This window comes from Rhea pennata, chromosome 18 (genome assembly GCF_028389875.1).
Source record: "Rhea pennata isolate bPtePen1 chromosome 18, bPtePen1.pri, whole genome shotgun sequence".
Taxonomy (NCBI): domain Eukaryota; kingdom Metazoa; phylum Chordata; class Aves; order Rheiformes; family Rheidae; genus Rhea; species Rhea pennata.
This window is the reverse complement of record NC_084680.1, coordinates 3,165,017-3,191,508: the sequence shown is the minus strand read 5'-3', so window position 1 is coordinate 3,191,508 and position 26,492 is coordinate 3,165,017. Positions and strand designations below refer to the sequence as shown.

Sequence of the window (26,492 nt, the reverse complement as noted above, 5' to 3'; positions counted from 1 at the left end):
ATCCCCAGGGATGCTGGCAGAGCCAGGCAGGAAGCACAGAGCAACCTGTAAAAGATATTTGGTGCCTATCTGAGAACAGAGAGAAGGCTCAGTCAGGTCAGGAATCATAACTGGGATAAGGCTTCATTTAAGCAACCCGGCTAATTGATATATATGTGGTCATGCCACCTCTAAGGCCTTGCCCCTGATGACAGACCTTGTGAAGCCCCGGGCTGGTGCTGATCTTGGCTTGGGCAAGGTAGCTTCCCCCATGGGCCACCATGTAGGCAGTAAGGCACGTGGGCTCATGCCTGGAGGCTGCAGACCTGGTCTGGGGAAGACACTTGTGTTTGCTAAGTCCTGGGGTGACAACCCAGCAGTGTAGAGGGGGGCTGAGGGTCCCACTTTCTGGAGAGCAGAGTGCTATGGGGTGTCTCTGCCTTCCCAGCAGGCAGGGAGTCTCCTGGCTCCACTGCCCTTGCATGGGGAGGGCACAGTCATGCTCTGTCCTTGCTTGCTGGCACTAAGCCCGAGCAGGGGGACAGTGAGGCAGAGGAAAGCCTGGAAGCTCGTGCATGCGAAATGGCTCCTCTCTGTCAGCTGTTGCACCACACAGCGTAGCTCTTGCCCCTGCACAGTCTCTAGCCTCTCCCTCTTGTGTTCAGATCCCTGCCCAAATCCAGATCCCCAAGGCCCTGGTATCTAGCTACACTCTGCCTGCCTCCTCCTGGTTCTGGTTGCCCCAGCCCTGCCAAGCTCTCCTTTCTCCTCTCCCTCTGCTAGCCTCCTTTCCCATCCTCTCATGTCAGGCACGGGTGCTGCACTGAGGACTTCTCCTCCTGTCACCCATACCCTTTAGGTGATTTCCCCCAACCGCTTTCTGGATAATTCCTCCCTTTGCTCCTGGTAAGATCTCCAATCCCTGGTCCCATCTCTCTCTGCACACTCTTTCTTTCACTCAATGCCACACAGTATCATCCCCCTTTTCCACCCAGTTCTCAAGTTCCCCTTCTTCAGGTGTTTTTCATCCTCCTCTCCTGTCCTAGTAAGTTGCCCTCCAGCCTTGGTGAAGAACATGTCCTGGGTCTTGGGCAGATTTTGGAAGAGGGAAGAAATGTTATTTCCTCCTTGATATCAAATTCATTGCACTGATTTACCCCAGCTGGACTCTGGCCTGGTGGCTGTCATGAACTGGGGTCATTCCCTGTGCTATGAAGGGGCATTAAGGTAACAAAGGATCCCCCCAGGATTACCTGGTTCCTTTCCATTCAGTTTAAAAACCAAATAGGATCTTGCTGGAGATTGAACTCCCAGCCCTTTAATAACAGCAGGATGTTGCTGAGATCCTCCTCCTCCATTTTGGCATAAGCCAGATCCCTAAGTGGGATGGACCACCATGAACCCTATCCCATGTTGCTCAGTTGTGCTGAGGTTTCCAGCTCTCCTTGCCTGAGAGCTGATGATCCCAGTTCTGCGCCCTCTGCCTCCCTGACTTTCTGATTTCTGGCATGTTCAGGGCCAGATGGCTGATTTGCTCTGTGGCTCTGCACTCTTTCTCCTGCTCAGAGTCCCAGCTGACCACTTTGTTTGTAATAGTCCTCAGAGGGGAATTACAACTGAGTATTAAATGTGTGGTTAAAGAAATCACATTACACAGTGTGACTGTAAGGGAGATGTTTCCCTTTAATCTGTAATCCATGAAAGTTATTAGTTTAGCAAGCCAAGCAGCTAGGCACAGCTTTTCCATTAAGATGCAATCCTGAACAGATCCATTGCCTCTGAGTGGGCTGCAGTTTGAGGCAGCGACAGGCTCACAAACAGCCCTCTCCACACCATCGCTGGGATGTGCTTCCTAACGCAGTTGTTGCTATCCTGTTTCCGATTATTCGAGTGGTTGTCATGTTAACATGGGACTGTTTAACATTGCAGAAAAGAAAAGGAAAATCACTCTCGATGGCCAATGTGCTCCTGTGAAATAATGTTTGTGTCATGTATCCTGTCCTACAGGTCTATGCAATATTAGTTAGTCACCCTCCTGCTCCAAATGATCACCTAACACCAACACCTGTATCATACACAGCTGGCTTCTACAGGATCCCTGTCATTGGTCTGACAACACGCATGTCTATATATTCTGATAAGGTAACTGATGCATGTTTCTAGTATAGTACCTCATATATGTGGTGTAAATCAAGAGTGCCCATCAGGAGGGTTAATGATGTCTACACTAGCCTGCCTATCTATATGTCTGTATGTCTATCCATCCATCCATCTGCCCTCTCCAGTTAAATCTGCAGCTCCCTCTCTTTCCCTTGCATTCCCTTGTACATTATTTTTTTCACAGCTGTCAGTGTTGACCTACATAGTGCTGGATGATTTCTGCAGCGTTTCTCTCTCAGGCTGCTGGACTCATTGCTCTTTAGCCAAATCAAATGCATGAACTAGCTCCTGCCCCAACTTGTGAAGGTGCAGAAGGATCCTAGTGATTCCTATATATTGGGCAAGAGCTCTCTGGGGTTTGAAGGTTGTTTCGTTCCTTTTACTTTCTGGGCTTATATAATATTGGTAAGAGAGATAACAGAACTGACTAATAAGTTATCCTAAGGCTTTAAATGACATTCAGTCTGGCCAGTATGCAAGAAAGAGGTTCAAATTCCAGGTGCCAAAACCAGTGTCTGTCTCTGTGGAAACCCAGAGGAGTCAGTCTGGATGAGGTCCTGCTGTAAGCAGGGGGCTGGTTCCTGCCAGGCTGGTGGGCAATGCCCTGGCCTGTGTGCTGAGATGCTGCCATGGCTGGCTCTTCCACCGGATGCTCTCAGCTAACAGCTGATCTTGTAAAGACTCTTCTTGGTTAGCAAAGGCAAAAGGAGCAGCTTAGCAGGACCAGACCATTCATGTGCCATTACAGCCCTGCTGTTAGGTCAGCCTTTGTGGAGAATTTTGTTCAGGGGCATGAGCTTAGTGATTGAGATCAGGCCTGTTTCAAAGAACAAATGCATCTTTGGAAAATGTGAATATTCACAAATGCAAATGTTCAGTGCAAAAATAGTCACTCTGCCTACATGCTAAATGAAGCCAAATTTCAAGAAGTGAGGAGCAGCAAGCTCCCAGAGACCCAGGTGGCACGACTTCTCTTCTGGAGCAGCAGCAGGTCATGGTATCTCCCAGTAGATAAAACTGTGGAAAAATGACCAGCAAGCAGTGACTACGGCAGTGACAGAACTAGTGGCCAGCATGGGCTGGGAGCTCTGGCATGCCCGGTCAGGATTCTGTCAGGCACTGTTAGAAGGGAAAGGGATGATATCAGAGCTGGCAAACCAAGAGGGAGGTGCAGCAGAAGGCAGGAAATAAGCAGGGGGGATTTGGTTTGTGCTGCTTGGTGGAAGGGATTAATCTGATCAGCAGTGCCACTGAGGAGGACTCTGTCATGCTGCACATGATGCCAGGGAGAAGGGTATCCTCATAGCTATCAGCCCAGTTTCTTCTCAGTTGTGCTGTGCTCACTGAAGCAGATTAGCTGCCATTTCCATAGTAAGAGCTTGTGCTGAATTTGCCATGCTCACCCCGAGGGGGTGGGGAGTTTACCATTCGGTGTCCACTTCAGCTGTTCTTTCCTATTTAAAATGTTTTCAGCAAAAATGACTCTTAAAAAAAAAGAAAAAAAAACCATCTTTCAGATTTGGAGAAGCAACCCACTGTGGTGGCAGGGAGATGCCTGCCACTGAATATTTGTAGGTATTCGGCAGGTGCAGGACTGCGGGGTGCACTCACCCAGTAGGGACTTGGCAAGCAGGCCATCTGCCTGCATCAAGCGTGTCTCACTCCTCTGAGCATTCTTGCCATGCAGGTCTCACATGCAACCTCTGTCCCTCCAAGACAGCTGGAGGCTTGAGGGCTTCGAGCTCCCTACAGAGAGGGCAATTTCAGGCAGATGCTGGGGCAAAAGCAAGGACTGAATGGGGAGAGGAGCAGAGTGCAAGGATGTCGAGTAGTGGACCAGCAGGAGCCGGAAGGCACAGCAAAGGTTGAAGTGGAGTGGAGCACAGAGTGGACCTGTCCCCCTCCCCACAGGGCAGGTCCAAGCAGAAGACAACAGTCTGCTGCTCTGCTGCCAGTTCCCTTTCATTAGCTCAAGGGCAAAGGATTGGTGCGGATCTGGCAATGCAGATGTGGACAGGACACTGGAAGGACCCTGTGCAGGACAGGATAGCCCTGCTGGTGCAATACCGGGAGATTCATCTGAATCCCTTTGTGTTTTTTAGTGATCAGTTTATTTATTTATTTTTTAATTTAGAAAATTATATCTTTCATTTAGTTTCTATGGAAACAAGCTTGTAAGATCACTTTGTGTGTATGCCCCTGATTGTTTCTGAAGGCACCAATTTTAGCTAAATTTCACCGAGGGTTGAAGTCTCAGGGTTAATTATAGTACTCCCAAGTCCAGGCTGATGAGGGAGGAAAGGCATGGGCTTCAGCATGGATAGGTTTGCCCAGTACCTTTTGATGCTCTCAGAGCATCTCCAGTCAGGCATAGCCATTCCATGAGTTGTAGCCAGTCTTTCAATGAAGAGACCTGAGAGAAGCAAACTTTAATACTCCCAGTATTAAAAGAACTTCTTGTTCTAGAAATGGTATTGCAACTGTGAAGCTAAACACTCAGACTTGGCAGCCCTTGTTTGGCCTCCTTGTAAATAATAATAAAATATAAAATAATTCCATGTTTTTCCACCAAGATCTTCACCTCATTCAGCACAGTCCTGGGGTAAAAAAGCCTGTGCAGTGAAGGGGTCTCTGAAATCCCTTTCTCCTTTGAGTGAGTGGAAAGAAAACAGGGAAGTCCAAGGAGAGAGAACAAGTTCTCATGGTAAAGGCAGCTGACTAGTGAACACTGCTATGATATCCATCATTATCGAGAGCCCTTTGTGGAATCCATACAGGCTAAGCACTGAAAAAATTAGACTCTGACTGTCTCATGTTGGTCCACCAGAAGGGACAAGATAGACTCTTATTTTTGTGTCTGTCCTACATGTGTAAATTGGGATAATTTATATCTCCATCCTTTCCCAAGGGATTTTGTAAAAACTTACTGATATTTGAAAAAGATAAGACATTGAGAGTCATCTGCATCAACTTTGAGGTCTAGATTAAACCTCAAACACTATTTTCTTTTGCAGAAAAAGAGTTAAGTGAGGAAGCACGGGGCTGAGCACTTGGGTTTCAGCAGGAGATAGGAGGATATTGCGGAAAGCTGTTCTTTGGTTCAGATTTGCGTTTCCAAACTAGATTGTTGTGAGTGATTTCCACACTCACATTCAAGCAATCTCAGTGAGCAGCATGACTACTCAGAGGAGAGAAAATGGATGTGAAGCCTCCAAAATGTCTTACAAGGCAAATTGTTGATTTGTAATTGGGAGCATTTTTACTGTGTGCCTGATCTGAGGGGAGCAGGTTATGACCTACACAGCTCAAATTTACAGCACTTGTAGCAGCACTTCAGGGACAGTGCCTGACAAGCAGTTCAACTGAAATGAATTAACATACAGTGCCAGTTGTCTCACGGACACTGAAGTAAAATATCAAATGTTAAAACAAATTGTTGACAAACAACATCACTGTGAAATTTGTTTCTCTGAACCTTGTAATATATATAGTTATGACATTCAGGAAAGCCAGGATCAGTTTAAGCAGCATTTTGGCAACTACTGGATGCAAGCTTGTTGAGAAACTAGAAGTAGTTTCATACAATATATTGAAATTTCAAAACTGCTTTTGTTTCAAAGGGAATGAAGTAAGTAGAAGTTTGATTTTTCAAATTTTGTAGCCTGTAAAAACTTTCTGATATTTATTTTTTGGGAGTATTAGCTATTCTATTCTTCCATTTCTTTCTTCTCTTTTGATTCTTCTCCACTTTCCTGTATTTCCTTAAACCAGTTAAAAATACTTAGGGATAGGGAAACAGACAGCAAATGTGTTTCTTCTGGGAATCATGGCACATGAGTCATCTGAGCTTTTATTACAGTCAGAGGGAGAGACGCAGGGCCTTCTCTGGTGTCACTGGCCTGAGCTCTTTTAGGTGTCTACATCAGGAAGAGTGGAGCTGGACCTGAAAATACCTGGGCTTCTCCACTGTCTACAAAGAGAGATTGAACAACATACTCAGGAGGAGACAACATTTGCTTTTCCCACTGTTCATCCCTCTGGGCTTTTTTCTGATCCTATAGATTAATACTGGTTTTATGGGGCAAACAGTGTTTCTCCTGCTCTTTGCATGATTGGGAACGTTTATATCATTCATACAAAACTGCTCTACAGTGACACTTGTTAAGTCTCTCCTGATTCATTTCCACATTAGATTAAACAGCCGCAGTCTTCTCAGTCTTATGTAATTTGGAAATATTTCTGCTGATTTTAGGATTTTTGCTGCTACCTGAGAGTCTCAGTTATTTCTGTGTTTTGGGATAAAGTGCCAGAGATGACCTGATATCCCTGCTAAGGGCAGAGTGTTAAGAGATGTAGCCATGACAGGAGTTAAGTGTTATTTTCTGTAAATTTCATAGTTTGCTTTGACTTTATCACCACATTGTATGTGAGGAAAAGGTGTTAGATGATCTGCCCATTCCTCCCATGTGGTTCTATGGCAAATGAGACGTTTTCCTTCTAATGTAATCACTGTGGCCTAGTCAGGGCATTTGTAACCAGTGCTGGATCAGGCCCTTGGACAGTCAGTTCTGGACTAGCCCACTTTGGTCCAGAGGACCATCTCAGCCCATAAAAAAAGATACATTGTGTTGCTCATCTTTTTGTCCTTTCCTGTTTAGACCTCTGCCTCCCTCCAGAAATTAGCTATTTTTTCAGGCAGCATCCATGCTGAGTCTAAGCATTTTAATTTTCTATTATTTGACTCTAGGGCCTTTTGGAAAAGCTGCATTTTTTGAAACCTTTGTGTCAGCTACAACTTTTGGTTCAGTTGCTCCCTAAAGAGTACTGGACTTAATTATACTGGAATTGCTATTGCTCAATCATCCAAACATAATGATGTCTTTAACCAAATCAGATAGGTTAGCTGGGGTATGAGTCCAGGGCTGTGTCTTTTCCTGTGTGCTGCTGTGGAACAAGCTGACCTAGAAAAAAGCCAAACAGCATGTTGTGAAATGGCTTTTCTGAACTTCTCTCATGACAAATGACTGGTATATATATACCTGTGTGTACCTGCAACTGATCCTCACTGCTCTCTGAAGGGAACTCATTCTCTTTTTGATGTCCATAGCATTGCATGCTCAATAATCTTTTCAAATATTCAGAAAAAAAAGGCTATATTTGCACTGAATATTTCTGACAGTTCATTCCTGGATAGGTTTTTCTTCACCATGCATTTATTGGCTACAATGCTGAAAATCCTGTCTCCTATGTACTGGATTAACCACAGAAAAGTAGGAAATCATAGCAAGTATCTACTTCTCAGTCAAAAGAAAGGAGTGTAGATACCACATGCCATCTAAAGGTATGCAACTAAGAGGACTGCCAACAATTGCTGCTCTACCTCTTTGACCTAGTGATGCCTACTTTGTGTGAACCTGCCAGTTCCTTGAGATGTACCCTGGCAGATGACCCACACTAGTCTATGTTTAGCTCTTGTTCTTCCTTGCAGAGCATCCACCTGTCCTTTTTGCGCACGGTCCCACCATATTCTCACCAGGCCAATGTCTGGTTTGAGATGATGAGAGTCTTCAACTGGAATCACGTCATTCTGATAGTCAGTGACGACCATGAAGGTCGTGCTGCACAAAAGAAGCTGGAGACCCTCTTAGAGGAGAGAGAGTCCAAGGTTAGTCCATAAATATTGTCTTGTAACTTTGTTTAAGCAACAACAACAAAACTAGAAGTCTCGGGCTGTTGTATGTATGTAGATTTCTGTATGTAAAACACCTTTTCTTTCCATTGTAACATGGCTAACATGCTTAAAGCATCAACAGTGTCTGACTAGTACCTGACAGAACTTTGTACTTTATTCATTTCACTTGCTTTGCCATGGTCAAAATCTCCTACATGTAAATCGACTACAAAATGAAGGGAAGGATAACCTGGAGCTCTGCAAATACCTCGCCCAAGATTCCCACCTAAGGAGAGGACCAGTCGCTCAGCTTAGGGAAGCACTGGCCCCACTTACAGCCACCCAGGGGCCAGTCCAGACCCAGCAATGCCAAACCAACCCAGAAAAATAACTTCTGAATTGGCTAACTGGAGCTCACCTTGGTGGCTAAGGAGGACCAAGGGCAGCTGGCACATCAATGCACAGAGGTATAATGCACCCTCTCTATAAAGCTGTCAGCTCTGAGGCTGTAGGTTGATGCCCCAGTTCCCATCTCCATTGAAACACATGCTAAACGCTGCTTTCCTGACGCCCCATGCTGTTATGAGAGTGCGATTGTGGCTCATGAGAGCAGCTTTATCGAGGAGGTGCACTGCACCTGCATTCAGGGCCACTTGGGGAAAGGGGGAGGGAGACAGGAGAGGTTTCTGAACCTACTAGAATTTCAGCAGGATAACCTTAGACCTGCTACAGTTGAGTATAGGACTGAGCAAGTGTTCAAGCAAAGCAGGGACGGACAAGACAGGGAGCCATTTGGCTGAAAAGTTTCAAAGGCAAGCACCTAACTGCAAAGCAAGGAACCACCTTCTGCCTTAAGGGGTGAAAGGAATGTTCCAGCACACCTCTTGTCCATACTGAGCCTGGGCAATGCTAGGTGCCCTTCAGGTGGATAGTGTCTGAACCCATCTTTCAGTTCTCCAGTAGCCTCAGGGCAGGACACTCATTCCTGGTTGCTACCTCCTGGGTCCTGGGCAGGGACCACAATCTATTCTTGTCCAACCCCAGCACTGGATATCTGCTAGGTCAGCTGCTGAGGAAATGTGGCTGTAGACTCTTCTTGTGCTTCAAGCTAGGCATCTGAGCCGAGAGACCAACCCGTCCCTGTTCTTCATCACCTCTTGTTAAGCCATTGAAGAAACCATTGGCACTGGGGTGCAGGCTGGTACAAACAACACTGACCAACAAGCTTTTAATTTTTGGCATTGGACTCTGAGAAGTTTCATCCTAGATGCAACCTAAGCCATTGTGAGACACTGGGGTGCAGCCCACCATTGTGGGATCCTCCTGGCTCCAATGGCAGCTTCTTGCTGAGCCACTGCAGCCTGATATTTCTCTCTTGGCCTCTTCACAGCATAATGTTTCCTCCTCTCTGCCCTTACTCAGGGAGAGCTGTGGAAGGGTGGCTCCTACTGTCAGTCTTTCATTCCTCTTCTTGCATCTTTTGATTTCCACCTTCTGTTTGTCTTGCAGCTTCCATGCACCCCTTTTCACTGCTCCCTCTCCATACTTCCACTCACTGCAATGCCTGCTCCCAGACACAGGGTGTATTTCTTCTTCAGACTTGCCCACCCTACAGGAAAACCATTCAGATCTGGAGCCCCAAAGAAGAGAAGAGAGGATCTGTCCTTGGACCTGTCCAGTATTCACACTGAATCTATGACATGTCTTGATGCATCCTGTCAGCCACTTGACCATTTCAGATGCCCTGTCTGTCCTCTAGATTGGGCCTGTGCTCCCTAATGGTAGGTCACATTGTCTTCCCTCTAGGGTCTGCCGTATTATCTTGTTTCTCTTTCCTTTGAGTTTGTTCTGGTCAAATAGGCTGGTGTGGCTTGGCTGGAAGGTGCACTCCACCGGGACTGTTCTCCTCTTTCTCGTTCTCTTCTGCTGTCCAATTGCTCTTTTAATCCTTGGTATGTTGACTCCTCTTCACGCCCTGAACCTGTACACTGATCCCTCCCCTTCCTCCTATAGAACAGCCTGGGCTGTGGCGAGAGAGCAGGCTGAAGCTACTCTTTCCCTCTTCAACACTTGGATCATGGCTCCTCAGGACCTGGGGCTCTCTGCTGTGTGTCAGAAGCTCTCCTGCCCACTTAAGTTCTTGGTCTCTACTAGGGCTTGTCTCCTAGAGTCCATGTAGTCCTGGGTGAACCTCAGCCATCACTGTATGGATTCATACTTTAAACCTGTGCTCAGAGCCCAGCACTCAGGCAGGATGCCCTGTTCTGTCACATCCAACACGCTAGTCATGTTTTAAGCCTGTCTATAGTAACTATCAGCCTGGGGTTGCTGTTTCATCCCTTGTTGAGTGGTATAGCTCTGTAAACTTATGCTGGGCAGACTCATGATTGCATAACTCTCCTTGGGTTCCTTAGGAAGTACTGTGAAAAGAGTTTGTTGGAAGTCAGAGATGGCTGGTCTCTGACTCGTAGGTTCCCTTCCTCTGGGACAGTGGTGTTTGTGCAAGCTATGATTTTTAAGTAAATGCTAGAGAATATCATGGAAAGTGAATTTTGAATCTATTGGTTCCTGTATCAAACGTGAGCTGACTAGCACTAGTCCAGCAAGCAGCAGGAAAGTGCTGTGGGACACATGTTCTCTGCCTAGTGGAAAGAAAGGAAGCATTACTGGTCTAGTTCTGTCAATAGGGTTGGAGACAGAGAAAGGTAGAAGGCTCTGATCAGGTCCCGTCAGGTCCAGCTGTGTTGGACCCAAAGCACCCAATCTGTTTCACTTTGCTAACCAGCTTGGTTTGAGGTGCCAGTGCATATAGGGCACATGAAGTCATTTGTGGCTGCAAGTTGCAAGGCGTATGACAGTTTCCTGCTAAATTACTGGTGCCTGAGGAAGAATGGCCAATATTTCTTCAATAGATGAGAATATGCATACTCTCCCGCTGCCGTGACACTGGTCTCCTCTGTTGTGGTGTTATTCCATGTCTCACTGTGATCTAAGGAGATTCTAAGAAGCAATCATAGAAATTCTCACTGTGGACACCATCTAAAGTGAAGGCAGACTTGGGCTTGCAGTAAATTTTGCTTCCTCAGATTCTTTTCCTTGTAAGGATCCAGCTGTTTAGAGCAATAAAAAGGCTGCCAGACTGTACGAGGAGCGAAGGGTAAAGAGGGAAGAGGAAAGATCACATGACTGCACTGAGCCCTTGAAACAACTCACAGGCATAAGACCTGGAAAAGCATCCTGCTGAAGACTGTCCTGAGTGCTCAGGAAGAGGCGAGTTATTTAGTTTGGAGACCAAGATGCAGAGATAAAATCCATTCGCCTAAGAAACAATCAGGGAAAAGTTGAACCCTTATGTGTTGGGGGTGCAAAGCTTCAGGTTCCTGGCAGGGGACAGTTGCCATTATTGTAAGATGCTGCAAAATGGGTATTGGAATAGAACCATGTCCCATCCTCCCTACACAAAATTCAGGGACATCCTGCTGGGGTAGTAAGGGTAGTAAGGGAACTAGAGGAAGAGATCAGACTGTGTCCCACTAAAGATTGCCAGAAGTCCATCTTGATCCTCCATGCACTACTGGGTTGATGTTACTGGCATGACCATGCTGACTACTCCAGAAAGATCCACTGTGCTCTGTGTATGCTACTGCAGGGTCAAGTTTCTGAAAGCAGAGGCCATCAGCCCTCAGCATGCTGCCTAGTAGAGCGAAAACCTCCAAAAGCAGATTTCATGACTCTGGCTTCTTTGAGACCAAACACTGAGACTGAGCAGCAGAAGTGGCTCAGGGAGGAGAGGGGAGGAGAAGGCATCTCTCTGCTCTGGTCCATTATCTGCAGGATCAGTCCGTGCTGTGCCACCTGCCCATAGTCTGGATGTGATGCTCCAGCTGGCAGCGTGGAGACCACTGAGCAGTGAACCCTAGTGATGTGTAGGGTCAGGGCATGAGCACCAGGGTCTCCAAAAACTGCACCTCCTAAGGTCACCTGTGTGCTGCAGAACCATGAGGTGCTCTGTAACCTGACCTCCAGCCCTCCCCGAGAAACAGGTAAAAGCTGTTACCTCATGATCACCACTGCTTCACATTGCCAAAATCTCAGGCAATACAGGACGTAGCGAGCTGCTTCTTTCTCTTTCGGATGGCAACAGAGGTCCAAAATGCTACTCCTTCCTTGAGAGAGGTGAGAAGTTCAGCTGAGACACTTCACTTGCTATGTACTCCCTTAGGGTGAATAGGACTGTAATGATAAGTGTAATGATAGTAATGCTAATACTCATAATTGTAACAGTTTGCATTTATCCAGCACTTGCCGTACACAGCATTATGTCCTTTACTTCCACAGTAATTCCATGGAATACACATCATTTAGGCCCTTAGAGATGCATAGATTGTTTCTGACTTTAAGATACAATTTTTTTGCTGAAGATTTTCCCCACTCCCACAAGGGAAATACAACTGCATCGCAACAGCTGTGACACTCAGGCTTGCACTAACCGATACGGCTTTGCACTGTGACGCTCCCGTGAGAGCTGAGGCACTCTCTCCTGATAGTGGTTTTTGCGAGCTCCAGCGTTATAGAGACCCTTTAGCAAACAGTGGAGGAGGAGGTGGATGTTGGATTGCTTTACTACACGTCATTTTCAACTGTTTATAATATTCTTCTGTGTCTACATATTTTCTCTGTGCACATTATTCATCAGAGTAAAAAAAGGAACTATGAAAACCTCGACCAACTTTCCTATGACAACAAGCGAGGACCCAAGGTATATATGCATGGAAATGCACGCCGCCCACCAACCTAACTAGCAAATGAAAAATAGCCACAGCCACCAGAAAAATAAAAAAGAAAAAAAAAAGAGAAAGAGAAAAAAAGAAAAGAAAAGAAAGAGAAAAAAAAGATCCATGACTATGTTTCTTGGTAGCACGTTTTTATGTTGAGATAGTTTGGTTTGGACTTGAGAATGGAAACCTAGCAAGCTGACCCTGGAAGGATTTCTTTTTGAAACATGCATGTGAACCAGTAATTAACTTGCAAGTTTTTTTTTTTTTTGAAAAGTTGAACCAACCCCCTTTCCTCCCCAAAGGAACGGTTCCTTGATGTAAGTGGCTCACTTTTACTCCTAAAGGTTAACCTTGTGCAATATGTTTTTTCATTTCCCATGTTTTTGAAAAACAACACTTGTTTGAGTTTTCAATTGCATTCCAAAGCCTTTTTCTCTTTCCTGTACAATGCACGCCTCTTTTTGGGTCTTGATTGACTTCAGTTTGCATGCACAGTGCAAAAAAACAAAAAGCCAAAACCTTAGAAGAGAAAGGAAGGAAGGAAAGAAAAAAAAGAAAGAAAAAAAGAAAAAAGAAAAAAACTAGCTATAACCAATCTTATTTATCAGACTTGTGCAGTTTAATGAATTTTCTTGACCCTTTTCTAGATAGCATGGCTCTCACAAGCAGTCCTTAGACTACTGCACTAACCAGCTTTGCTCACACTAATCACAGGCTGAGAAAGTTCTTCAGTTTGACCCAGGAACCAAAAATGTGACGTCCCTGCTGCTTGAAGCTAAGGAGCTGGAGGCTCGGGTCATCATCCTTTCTGCCAGGTAAGGCCTGTGGAAGCCATTCCTTCCCCTCCTCGGCCTGATTCCCTCATTTTCTCCTTTGCAATGCTGCCCAGCACTGGAGTCAGTGCAGATTTGGGGCATGCCTTCCCTTCGAAGAACATGGGAGAAAATCCACATAAAGCCCTGTGTCCCAAGCAGGTAGAAGGTATTGTGCTGTGAGTGAAGCTGGTTAAGGAACTTGAAACTGTGGGCATGGCAGAGGTGGTCGACTGTCCTGCAAAGCACTATCACTTGTGATTGCAACATGTACTAATGACATATCCCGAGACTCTGTTAAAGTGGGGTGTCTTATTGCCCCAGTTCCTATAGATGGTGAGTCATAAGGAATGGACCAGAGTTGCTGATGCTCAGCAGTGCTGCGTATGGTGGGATTAGACAAAACTGAGAGAAAGTTTCCTTTGCATCTAAGAATGAGCTGTTGCCTAGGAGAACCAGCTATCAGAGTGGGTTCGAGGAGAGCTGCCTGGCCAGGTCAGCCCAAGGGATGTGGTGACCATGGCCCTGCTGCCTCCCTGGGGTCTCAAACAGAGGGGAATAGGCCAACCAGCACCTGGAGCCACATTGCCGTTGCCTTTTCTCGTTGCAGTGAGGATGATGCGGCCACGGTGTACAGATCAGCAGCCATGCTCAATATGACGGGCTCCGGCTACGTGTGGCTAGTAGGGGAACGGGAGATATCAGGCAATGCACTGCGTTACGCTCCTGATGGTAGGCACCTGCAAGGGGCATCAGTCCTGCTCTTGGCTGGGCTAGAATGGGACCCCACTTGGAGCTTGGACTGAGCGATGCCTGTGGCACAGCTGGCCGCCATTTGCTCCTTGCAGTAAAGCTTGATCTCCATGCTGGCAGGGCAGGCAGGTCCCTGCATGAGGCTGGGGATGAGGTCCAGATATGGCTCCATCTTTTGGGGTGCCTTTAGCCCTCTCTGGATGCAAGAGTGGCTGAGAGAGGCTAGGAGCTGAATTTCCCCATCTGTGCCACCTGCCCTCCTGGGGATCACTTGGGCTGCAAGAACACAAAGCTGTGGCGGACCGGAGCAAGGGGATGAACCTACACAAACAGCAGCCTTTGCTCTCTGCTCCTATGGGGTGGCAGGAGCAGTCTGGCAGCCTTTGACACACTGCCATGCCCCAACTCTAGTTTGCCAGAGCTTTGCAAGCTCTCCATCATCTGGGGAAATGGCTAGGGTGCTGGGATGGGGCTACATCTCTGAGTGTCAATGGTCTGTGTGGCAGTCCCCCATCCCCCTCTACCTCTGACAGGCAGGATGGTGTCAGCCCTGCATTTGCTGCAGCTGCTTGCCCTGTCTGTTCCTGCCTGAATCCCAGGCAACTCTCCAGCTGTGCCTGTGTGGGGGTCCTAAGGCCTATAACCGCATGTTTGCCTGCCCCTGAGCCCTGCCAGGCCCTGGCCCCATGGGAGTAACTCCAGAGCAGCTGGCATGCCCAGTGAGGCTGACCTCTCTCTCCCCTTCTCCTTGTGGCAGGTGTGATTGGTTTGCAGCTCATCAACGGGAAGAACGAGTCAGCCCACATCAGTGATGCTGTTGCTGTGGTGGCCCAGGCTGTGCATGACTTGTTTGAGAAGGAGAATATCACAGACCCACCACGTGGTTGTGTGGGCAACACCAACATCTGGAAGACAGGCCCCCTTTTCAAGAGGTATTTGAGGGAAGGGTGGGCTGTGCCCTCCCAGGAGAAGGGTCCTGGTTGGGCAAGAAGAACAGAGGAGCTGTTTAGGGCAAACCAGAAAAGGTGAAAGCATCCGGAAAAAGTGCAGTAGGGCAGCCCAACAGCTTTGCCAGGGAAATCTGTCACTAAAGTTTTGGCATATATGGCACAGGACTATTAGCAATACAGATGTCATGGCTATGTCTCTCTTAGAAAACTAGCCAGGCCTGCAGCTGTCCTGGTTATTTATGCATCATCTTGTTGCCTGGTTCCAGTTCTATCCATGCCAGCCCATACTATCCCAGGCATTGTCTGGGGAACAGGGAGCACTGTGGGTCAGGGATGGCTCCCAGGGTAAGAGATCTTGTTGCTATGGAGGGATGCTCTCCTTAGGTCTGGATCTTAATTCTCTGAGCAGGAGAGAGAATCAGAGTGTTGAGATTTCTGTTAAATCAGATCTCAGTGCTGCTGACATGTTCCCTGCTAGATGTTTCAAGGCATTGGTTTGCAGGCTGTGGCTTTTTTTTCTGAATGCATGGGTCAGTGTGCTGCAAGAAGGGCTCGTAGCCCTAGGCATGAGGTTTCCATGCCTAGGGCAGGTTGCATTATTGCTGTAACAAACCCTGGTGCCATAGAGGACGTTTACAGGTTTGGGGGTCTAAGTGGATTGGGATGTTTGTGATGTAGGATCAGAGCATGTGTATGCTGGATTTCTCCATCACAGGCAGTGTGTTCAGCAGATGCTCAGTGCTACATGCCTTCCCTAGAACCAGACCTTATACTGTGGGGAGTAATGTCCTGTGTCATTGCAGATACTGGAGCTGCAGTGGCCTTTTCTGCCAGATTGGTGTTGGTAAAGTGGCAATGCCCTCTGCAATATGTGTACTAGTGCTGGGGGGGGTTGCTCTCTGCAGACGTGATCATGGTGTTGTCAGGATTCTCCTTCTGTAGGTCCAGGTCCTGTTGAGGAGAGGCTATGCAGAGCCTTAGGCTTTTATTTTAGAAAGATTTTCTGTGTTCCTCTCCAGTGACACAATCTTTGACATGAGCTATTCAATGTTATTCTCTGCTAAGCAGTGCAAGTGGCTTGTGTAGTTCTTCTGTGTGTTCACTCTCTTCTTTCCAGGGTGCGGAGGCCTTGTTTCCCCCTTGATAGTGGAAGCATATGCCAGGGGCATTACCAGGCTGCAATGGGCTGGTGCTAAGCAGAGCTAGGCTAAAGCAGCTAAACAGGAACTACTGCATGAACACAGGTATCAAGGGACCCATCAAAGGAAGGTCTCCCTGGATGATGTGGATTAGATATGTAGCCCAAATCATTCCTTACAGGAATGGGACTGACCTGGTAGAAGACACAGTAAAAACAGTAAATAGTAGTGCAAGGCTGGGAAAACATGAGTTCCAGGCTTGATCTCATTCACAAGGAGCAGGTGACCAATGGACTATGAACATTTATAGGTAGCTTTGGATAGACTTCTACAGTGTTATGGGCATATGAGACATGCTAGGCCACTGAGAGAAAGCATTTTGCCTGTCTTGCCCCTTCTTCAATCTCCAAAGGCCACAGCAGGTTTTCTAGGTTGACCCTAACTGTGTTTCTCTCCGTAGGGTGTTGATGTCCTCCAAGTACTCAGAGGGTGTCACTGGACGGGTGGAATTCAATGAAGATGGGGACAGGAAGTTTGCCAATTACAGCATCATGAATCTGCAGAACCGGAAACTGGTCCAAGTTGGGATTTACAATGGCAGCCATGTATGTACAGACATGGACTGGGTGTGTAGGAGGGATGCATATACAGGAGTATGTATCTGTGACCTGAGGTCTCTCTCCTTCCTCTGGGAACATTCACAGGTCTTGACCAATGACAGGAAGATCATCTGGCCTGGGGGGGAAACTGAGAAACCTCAAGGCTACCAGATGTCGACCAAATTGAAGGTAACAGCAAATGGCAGCAGGAGGTTGCAGCAATGCTCAGTTTTCTGCATGCAGGGCTGTTACTTCATCAGCCTTCTATTTCTGCTGGTGGCTCTGCACTTACTTTCAGCATGTGTAACTAAGGGCACAGGCCATCTGAAAGAGGGTATAGCAGAACAACTTACTAGAGAGTACTAGAGTACTAGAGAGTGTTCAAAGGTAGGGAACAGCTTCCATCAGGAGGCAAAGTAGGGTGTCCCTAATTTGTTCCCAAATCAGGGACAAAAATAGGGTGTCATTTTTTGATTTGGAAAAAGAGACAATTGGAAAGAGAATATGAGATAGGAGAACAAAGATGGGATGGAAGGTGAAGGTGTTCACCATTCCACTTGGATTGGGAACCAGAGGGGCTCTGGCAAGTGTTTATAGTGAATACAAGGATGGACTAGTTCAATTCTGGGGCTTGTTGCTGCTGGCAATGTGGAGACCAGAAGGAAACAGGATTAAACAGACTAGTGGAGGGTACATGGGCTGGTAGCTGCAATGTTGGGCTCAGGAAGTCACTGAATAGTTGATGGCTGGAAGCTGGAGATCACACTGGGAGGAAGTTCCTCCACTCTTACGCTGTTTCTCATGTCCTTCTCCCAAGTGTTCATCAGAAGCCAATTTAAAGACTGGGTACTGGGACAACTAGTCTTACCAGTATGATGGCTCGTATGTCCTTTTGTCCAGTTAAGGTGAATCACATGTTCCCACTGGCTGCGAGCTTGTGTTCCTGCAGAGGTGGTACAGAGGCACTGGGATGGTACTTTACTGAGAGGAGCCAGGGCATGACTGAAAGTTTTGCATTAGCTTGGAGTAGTGTGACACAGTGGCTAGAGCACAGGCCAAGGTTGTAATTCTGGCTTTGTTGTCTCTCTTTGGCCTGCCTGTAAGGGAAAGGGCTGTGAAAGGCTTTGAGGCCAGAGGTAGAAGTGTCACCTGACAAAAGATGCAAGTAAGGCTGTTCATCTTGGCTGCAGGGCACGGAAATGTTTTCCCATGCCAGAGCCAGGGCCTGCTGCTGGCCTAAGCAACCTCATGTACTGAGATGGCAGCTGATGAGGGCCATGCTTGCAGAGAGAGAGCTCCTAGAGAGTTTTCATTGGTTCACTGAGGCAATTGCATGCCCTATCCTAGCTCCCCAGGGAGGAGATAGCTTTGGAGGGGGATGGGGACAAGCGGGTGTTTGTGCTTCCCCCACAGATAGTGACGATCCATCAAGAGCCTTTTGTGTACGTGAAGCCTACACAAGCAGATGGGACGTGCAGAGAGGAATTCACCATCAATGGAGACCCTGTGAAAAAGGTCTTTTGTACTGGTCCCAATGAGACCATCCCAGGTAACTGGATCTAACTAGATCGGATGATGAGGGCAGTGGTTCTACCAGTGCACCCGGCTGGCCAAAAGACCCATCTAAGGAAGAGGTCTCTGCTGGTGGTGGTTGGGGAGGGGGGTCTCAGCTGCAGAGGAGCCTGCCAGGCTCTGTGGTGAGTAGCAGGAAGGGTCGCAGAATGTTCAGTCCCTAATGTCAGTTCAGCCCTGCAGTGATGCTGTGCAGCAGCTGGGCAGGGAGATTCAGATGCGCCAAGGATTTTCCTCCTATTTCTTCCTTGGTAACTCCAGGGCTGTTTCAGGGGATTGCACATCGTGTTCCCACATCTTGACATACTCTGATTCCTTTTGCCCTATTCTCAAATAGAAGCACTAAACATTAGCAATACACTGTTTCAAATAATTTTATTATGCAAAGCATGTTTCAGGCCTCAGAGTGAGCATTTAGTGGGGTGTATGAGTCACTTAGCAATGCCAGGCTTGCCCAAATCCACTTTAAGTGGATCCTCTTGATCTGTCATGCTTTCCTGTGCATGAGCCCCTGCAGCCCCAGTTGTGTCCTGGGCTGTGTTTAGCCACACACATCCATTATAGCACTCCTCCAGCCCAGCCATGCAAGCACCAAGTTCCCTCCATCCTCCCTAATGTGGGCAGGTGGCACAAGCTGTCAGTCCATCTCCTTGTGTCATGCCAAATGAATGAATCCTCCTTTGCCTCTAGTTTGCCTTTCTCCCACAACAATGCTTCCCTCACACACATGGGCGATGGAGGCAATGGGACAAGGTGATGAAGGCAGTTGACACTGCCTGAATAACATAATTACATCTCCTCTGAAACCAGAACCAGGCAGGTGACTGCTTTCACTGGGGAAAGCTGTGTAGCCTAGTGTCCCTAGCAAAGAGCTGTCTCCACTTGATGTGCTGCTTTCTCCCATCTGCAGGCCGCCCCACTGTGGCACTGTGCTGCTACGGCTTCTGCATTGACCTGCTCATCCGGCTGGCAGGGGTGATGAATTTCACCTATGAGGTTCACCTGGTGGCTGATGGTAAATTTGGTACCCAAGAGCGGGTGAGTTTGGGCAGCTTGGAATATCTTTTTGCCTGAAACATCCTTGGACTGTTCTCCAGAGCAGTGGGGGAAGGCTGGGAGTGTGGGGCTGAGGGTGAGCTTCAGTGCCTGTCCTTGCTTACACCATGTGCTTGATGGGTCCTGACTGGCAAGGGGATGGGTGTCAAGGGAGGCAGGCTCATCCTGTGCTGGCTTTCTGGCAGGTTAACAACAGCAATAAGAAGGAGTGGAATGGGATGATGGGGGAGCTACTGAGCGGCCAGGCAGATATGATTGTGGCTCCTCTTACCATCAACAACGAGCGGGCACAGTACATTGAGTTCTCCAAGCCCTTCAAGTACCAAGGCCTCACTATTCTTGTGAAGAAGGTATGGGCTTGGCCAGGGTGTTTGGTAGGACCAGGGAGGCCTTGCATGCTCTTCAGCTCCCAGTTGTGCATCTTGTGTTCGCCCTCCTGTGGCAGTGCCTGCACCTTGCCCAGATCCCTCATCCACTGCCCCCTGCCCATTCTAGCACCATAGCAAAACACAACCTTTGATGCAGGATGTCAGCCTCCAGGTTACTCTCTCTTCTGTGATGTTCTTCCCCAGTGGTGATACAAGCAGAGAGCAACAAGCTTGTTAGCTTTGTGCAAACACTGTCTTCTCCTCATTCTCAATAAGAGGCAGACAAATGCTGCAGGATGGGGAAGGGCTGCCATCTCCAGGTACCCACAAGGCTCCTCTCCACCTTGCATGCTGTACCACAGTGTACCTCTCCCCCACTGTGGTGAGGAGGCAAATCCTATGCAAACACGCTCTTAGGATGCTTCCTAAGAGACATAGCTCAGGTCTCCAACTCCTCCTTGCTCAAAAAGGCAAGAGGTTTTTCTGTCCCATTCCTGTCTTCCCACTGTCTATTCTGTGCATGAAGAGGATAGGCTCTATATGGCCCCCATACGTACAGTGTATGTACTGGTGGGGCCACGCATATGGCTTCTTACCCTAGACTTTATGGTGAGGCAATGTAGGTGTGTGTCTGCTGTCTGTATGGTCCCTCAGAGGTCATGTCCTTTTTGCAGCTGTGTTTGCCAGTCTTGTTTTAATGCTAGTGTGTAAGCTTGATGGGTGCCAGCACTGTTTGTCTCTTTCTTGTGTGCTAGGAAATCCCCCGCAGCACCCTGGACTCGTTCATGCAGCCGTTCCAGAGCACCCTTTGGCTGCTGGTGGGGCTGTCTGTGCATGTGGTGGCAGTGATGTTATACCTCTTGGATCGCTTCAGGTGAGCATGCTTTGGGTCAGCAAAGGGCTGAAGGGGGCAGGGAGGTTTTCCCTCCCCTGGGAGCAATCTCCTACAGTGTCCTGCTCAGGCACAGCCCTGCAGCCCTTTGGGGGGTCTCTCATAGGAGCTAGACCTTGATTTTTCCACACCACTAGCTCTGCCCAGTCATGCTGAAGTTCTGGGCCTCTCTGGGTGCTGCCAAGCTGAGAGATCAGACATCATTTGGCTCTGGGATATGGGGGACATATCTGTCAGATGGGATGTCATGCTCATGGCCTAACCACTCTCACAAGAGGTCCAGGGGCCTCTAGGTTCTGAGATTAGTCCCTTTATTTGACCCTGAGACAGCTCTTCCAAGAGCCTGAACTGCCCCCCACCAGCCCTGTGTCCAGTGTTTCAGTGGGAGAAGTTTCAGATGGCCAGGATGAGATGCTATTTGTGGCCTGGAGACAAGCAGGACAGGATTGGTACCAGGCCAAAGCAGTCAAGATTGCAGATGAGCAGAGGGGAGGTGCCTGGCAGTGGTATGCGAGGGCTGTAGGCCAGCCCAGCAGGCAGGGAGCAAAGAGCTGTTTGGGGCACAACCACAGTCTGTAGAGATGAGTGCAGTGGAGTTGCTTCAGGACGCTTAAGGCAGAGGGGAGAGTCCCAGAGACAGGGATAAGGGATGTCAAAACTCTGGGTCATGTTTTTTAGCCCATTTGGCCGGTTCAAAGTGAACAGCGAGGAGGAGGAGGAGGATGCCCTGACTCTTTCATCTGCCATGTGGTTCTCCTGGGGAGTTCTGCTGAACTCTGGGATTGGAGAAGGTGAGTTGCTGCACAGAGTGAGGCTGCTCTAACCTGCAGCCCAGGACCCAGGGCTAGGAAGGGTACTGGGCTAGGGAGGACAGTCTAGACCCTCTTTGAGCAGATCTTATTTGTGGCAGGCTAATGCTACTGCAGTGGGACATGGGGCAAAAAGGGAGCAAGCCAGAGATGGTCAAGTCAAGCCTTGTGAGGGGAACCTAGATGTGTTAACACTCACTTTATATTGCCCAAAGAGCTCGCAGCAGCCCTAGAAGGTCTGTCTAGCCCCAGTTCTCCAGCCCAGTCCCCAGCTACTTGCTGGGCCAAACCTTAGGTTCAGGTCTCTCCTTGGGTGGGGAGAGTTCTGTTGTTGTGTTAGAGTGCCAGTGAGCCCTGGGAGAACGATTCTTTGCCATTAGGGATGGGAAACCGGTTCTTCTTGGGCTGCTTCTCTTGCCTGTGGTTACATATCTGCATCTGGTGAGATGTGCACCTGCATGGCTGGTGAGAGGCATCGTGTCCTGGAAGACGATGGGTTTTTCTTGGCTGACTGCAAAAGGAGTCAGGTGATGTTGGCTTCTGCACACAGCCTGGGCATGGCACAGCAGTTAGGACGTATAGGGCAGAGTCATGCTCTGGCTGCTGGATTTGGGCAATGCAGGAGTTCCTTGAATGGAGGACAGCAGAGCAGATGGGAGCATGTCTGCAGCTGCTATCAGGCTTGGACAGGGTGGATGTGGCTTTGGTGTCCAAGTCAAAGCCCTTGTCGTGCTGGTCTGAGCTATCCTCTTTCCCTTCCAGGCGCTCCCCGGAGTTTCTCTGCCCGTATTCTTGGCATGGTGTGGGCTGGCTTCGCTATGATCATTGTGGCTTCCTACACTGCCAACTTGGCTGCCTTCCTGGTGTTAGATCGGCCTGAGGAGAGAATTACAGGCATTAACGACCCCAGGGTAAAGACCACATGCTCCCTCTCCCCTTCCATGTTTGTCACTGGGCAAAGATGTAGGAGATGCATCCAGTGGGCAGCTCCTGGTTCCTGCACTACCCAGAGCTCTACTTTAACTGGGCTAGCCCCAGTAATCCTCAAACAATCCTGATGTTTTCTCTTGGATTTCCTTTTCAGAGGCATCACACCGCCTCAAATCCCACCCCACATATCTTCCAAGTGACCACAGAGATCTAGGTCAAAGCTACCAGCCCTGGCCCATTTCTGCAAGACTTTGGGCTCCTGACCCACATGCAGCCACTACTTTTACCTCAGGAAGAAGCAGGAGCAGGAGCCATGACTGAGGAGGGGAATCAAGCTGGGGGGGGGGGTGGGCATGCAGGCTGGCAGAGCAGCAGAGCTTGGGCAGCACCATAGGACCACAGAGGCTGAAAGGGGTGCGGGGGAGCACTGAAGCTATGTGCCTGTACCAGGAATCAAGCCCTGAGTAGTTGTGCCTGGTCTGTCGCTAGGTGGTCTGAGCTCCTGCGCTGAGTGAAAACAGACAGACAGACCGAGGGAGAGAGGAATCAACAGAGAAAAACCTTGTCCAGAAATAGCATGTATCCAGCCAAGCTCTCTGCCAGTTCCTGGAGAGCCTGCAATAACCAACGAGGAAACGATTCATTATAGATGAGTTATAACTAATGAAATGGTCCCTGTGGTGCAGTCAATACTTTCAGCAGATGCCAGCATGCTTCAGACCCATTTCCCACTCTTGCAAGGACACAGACACAGCCTAGCAACCGAGACCTGCAGGAGAGCATCCCACAGCATTGCCAGCCCCACAGTATCCAGCATACTCTGCCGACTGCATTGTTAGTCTCATGATGTCCACTGCTCTCTTGCATCCTCAGCCGCATGGCAGCGCTGTCCCATGGCACCCTCTGCCTCTCAGTATCCATAAAGCCAGAGCATCCCCAGCCCCATGGCATCCACTGCCCCACAGCAACTTCAGCTCCACTGAGGAGATCAAGACCTTCTCTGAGAAACAGATCCCTGAAGGGATGGATGGTTAGGAAATATAGCTTTGGGGTGAGTCAGTTTGGTTGATGGAGGACAGAAGAAATGGTAGCTTAGCTGCCCCCAGCTACTCTCTGAGGCAGCCTGCAGCCATAGTTGGGGTCTGCCTGGCTGCTCTGCCATCTCTCCTCACAATGAGGTACCACAGCTGATGGCAGGCCCTGCTCTTACCTTTCAGCTGCGCAACCCCTCTGATAAATTCATCTATGCCACAGTGAAGCAGAGCTCGGTGGACATTTACTTCCGACGGCAGGTGGAGCTGAGCACCATGTATCGGCATATGGAGAAGCACAATTATGAGAGTGCTGCTGAAGCCATCCAGGCCGTGAGGGACAAGTGAGTGGGACCAACATCTTACTCGACCCTGCAGGCATGGGACCAGGGGGAGCTCTGTTGGTCTGCAGCCTTGGGCACCAAGCGGGACTGACGTCAGCCAGGGGAGGCTGCAGCTGAAGCATAGCTGGATGGGGTCTGCCCACCAAAGGGTGGGAAGGCACACGTCTACTTGGTGTGGGAGGAACAGGGATGAGGGTGTTTGTGTCTGTGGGTGGGCTGTGCAGGTGCCCAGTACTGGTTTGAGACATGGAAGGGGCATCTGATCTCAGGGCCACAGCAAAATCTGAGGAAAGAAATATCGAGGATATCTGAATTTCCAGGCATGGCACTGAAGGAGGATTTGAGGCAGCCCTGACAGTGCTACAGGAGCTGGAACTAGTGTGTGCAAGATCTCCAGATAGAGAGCACAATGGCTACAAGGGGAAAGGCATGCTCTGAGCCCTGGCCCTGGCAATGACCTCCACTTCTGGCCTCTGCAATTGCCTCTGTGTGGGAAATACGGGTTTCAAGCCCCCTTCTACTCCTTCTGCAAAATTGTGCCTACTCTTTGGGCAGGAGCTGCAGCACAGGCCACTGTGGGAGGAGAGGGATGCTAATGACCAAGCCCAGTGATTAAACTAGGGATGGGGGCATCCCCACTGCTCTCACAGAGGCTGCAGACAAACTGGGCTGCCCAACCTGACCTGTCTGTCCTTTTTTGGCATCCAGCAAGCTCCATGCCTTCATCTGGGACTCAGCAGTGCTCGAGTTTGAAGCCTCCCAGAAGTGTGACCTGGTGACGACGGGAGAACTTTTCTTCCGCTCTGGCTTTGGGATCGGGATGCGCAAAGACAGCCCATGGAAGCAGAACGTCTCCCTGGCCATCCTCAAGTCTGTACATGGCTCTTGGCATGGCGCCTGCTCCCTAAATGCTGCATGTGTTAGCACATTTGCTGGCTTGTGCCAGGCACTGCCATCCCACCCTCCAAATTCTCTGCAGGGACTGGGGATCCCTGACACTGGTGAGAGGGCCTGAGCAGGGCAGCCATGGACTGGGGCCAGAGGCAGGGAGTAGGAGCCCTGCTTGGCCACAGGAGTGTAGGCAAGGCTGGTGGAGAGAAACCCTGGGAGCATACAGTACCAGATCCTTGTAAGCAAGGTGCAGGCTGCAGCAGCAAGCAGAAGTGATGTGATTTCCCTGGTTCTCCTTGTGGATTCAGCTTGGCGAGTAGCATTGTGCTGCCTTGGCTTAATTTTTCAGGAGTTATTATTAAAAATGGCTCTTTTGGGTAGTAGGTGGCCAGTTCTCTAGCTCTCAGAACATGGGGCAGTAGCACCAGGCAGCTGTAGACACCTACCTGCACCCACTGTACTGTGCACAGAGCTCATGGCCACACTCGCTGTGCACAGACAGTGTGAAAATGCCTTCAGGGCATGAAGAAATGCCCACTGCAGACAGGCCACACACACACTCTACATAGATGCCATACATGCACATGTGTGTGCATACATGTGCACTTAGCCAGGCATGCACACACAAGTGTGCACATCCATCACCCATTCACATGTTTGCAGGCTGCAAACAAATGCAGATTCCTAGTACGGAGGATATGAATGCAAAAAGGGCATGAAAGCCAGCCCCTGTGCCCCAGTCACCTGCATACAGTCTCCCGTGACTACTCTGTCCTGTCTCCTTGTGCTTTCAGGTCCCATGAGAATGGCTTCATGGAGGATTTGGACAAGACTTGGGTGAGGTATCAGGAGTGTGATTCCCGTAGCAATGCCCCAGCAACCCTCACCTTTGAAAATATGGCAGGTTTGTTCTGCAAACCTCTTTCTTCCTCTTCGCTGGGTAGCCTGCTTTCACTCAAGACATTCTCCTCTCCCAAGCTCTCCTCTCAGGCCAAAGCTCTACTTCTTCTGGGTTTGCGCTTTCCTAGTGCAGGAAGGCTGTTGTGTTGGCTCCAATTCCACCTTGTCTGAAACGGCTCCAAGAAGCCTCCCCGACCTTCCCTGGGGTGACTTTCTCATCCATGGGTATGGCCTGCTTTGAACATTGTTCCCCTCCCTCTGCTCTGGCCAAACTACAGCTGTCACGGTGAAATCAGAGCTGTTGTCAAGGCAGAGAGATGGGAGCAACACCTCCTGGGGAAGAGAAAGTGGCTGAGGAGGTGAGCAAGGAACATGCTGCAGGAGGGAGTGGGTGGCAAGGGGCAGCCACTCAGCCTTGAGAACACTGCCCCAGGCTCTCCTGGGGCAGGGAGCAGAGGGCAGGAAGATGATAATTTATTTAGCGATCTTTTTTCTTGGTCCCTGTTTGTAAAGAGTGTGAGGTATCCCCCAGACAGGCTTTCCCTTTGTAGCAGTTCACTGCTGGCAGCCCTTTGCCCAACACACAGGTGAATGTAGGATTAGACTTGTCCTGTGGGACCCGCTCCTCATGGGCAACTCAGGGCCAGGGCAGAAGTGCCAAGAGAGGGAGCAGTTTGCTCCATCCCACCAGGACATTCAGTGCTTCCCACCTCCTTATCCTATGGCTCCCAAAACATCACCCCTGTGGATTCCCAGATGGCCAAGGACAGCATAGGCAGTTCTGTGTACTGGTGTCCTTCCTGATGTGCTAAACAGGAGCATCAAAGTTGGGTTTCTGGTTCAAATAACCGAACAGTC

At 49.0% G+C, this 26,492-nt stretch overlaps 1 protein-coding gene across 5 annotated transcripts in view; it reads left to right on the top strand.

Moving 5' to 3' along the window:
• Positions 1-26,492, top strand: part of GRIN1 (glutamate ionotropic receptor NMDA type subunit 1) — a 37,980-nt gene that overhangs the window by 1,899 nt on the left and 9,589 nt on the right. For 3 of the 5 annotated variants that reach the window (XM_062590770.1, XM_062590768.1, XM_062590766.1), the window contains exons 2-17: positions 1,987-2,121; positions 7,628-7,804; positions 13,303-13,403; positions 14,011-14,132; positions 14,911-15,085; positions 16,703-16,847; positions 16,947-17,030; positions 18,255-18,390; positions 19,324-19,451; positions 19,655-19,819; positions 20,593-20,711; positions 21,408-21,520; positions 22,301-22,449; positions 23,686-23,843; positions 24,552-24,713; positions 25,529-25,638. In XM_062590770.1, the coding sequence (XP_062446754.1) occupies positions 1,987-2,121; positions 7,628-7,804; positions 13,303-13,403; positions 14,011-14,132; positions 14,911-15,085; positions 16,703-16,847; positions 16,947-17,030; positions 18,255-18,390; positions 19,324-19,451; positions 19,655-19,819; positions 20,593-20,711; positions 21,408-21,520; positions 22,301-22,449; positions 23,686-23,843; positions 24,552-24,713; positions 25,529-25,638 (2,179 nt within the window). Of the gene's footprint in view, positions 1-1,986; positions 2,122-7,627; positions 7,805-12,506; positions 12,570-13,302; positions 13,404-14,010; positions 14,133-14,910; positions 15,086-16,702; positions 16,848-16,946; positions 17,031-18,254; positions 18,391-19,323; positions 19,452-19,654; positions 19,820-20,592; positions 20,712-21,407; positions 21,521-22,300; positions 22,450-23,685; positions 23,844-24,551; positions 24,714-25,528; positions 25,639-26,492 lie in introns of all 5 variants that reach the window. The other 2 variants (XM_062590769.1, XM_062590767.1) reach the window with 1 other exon arrangement.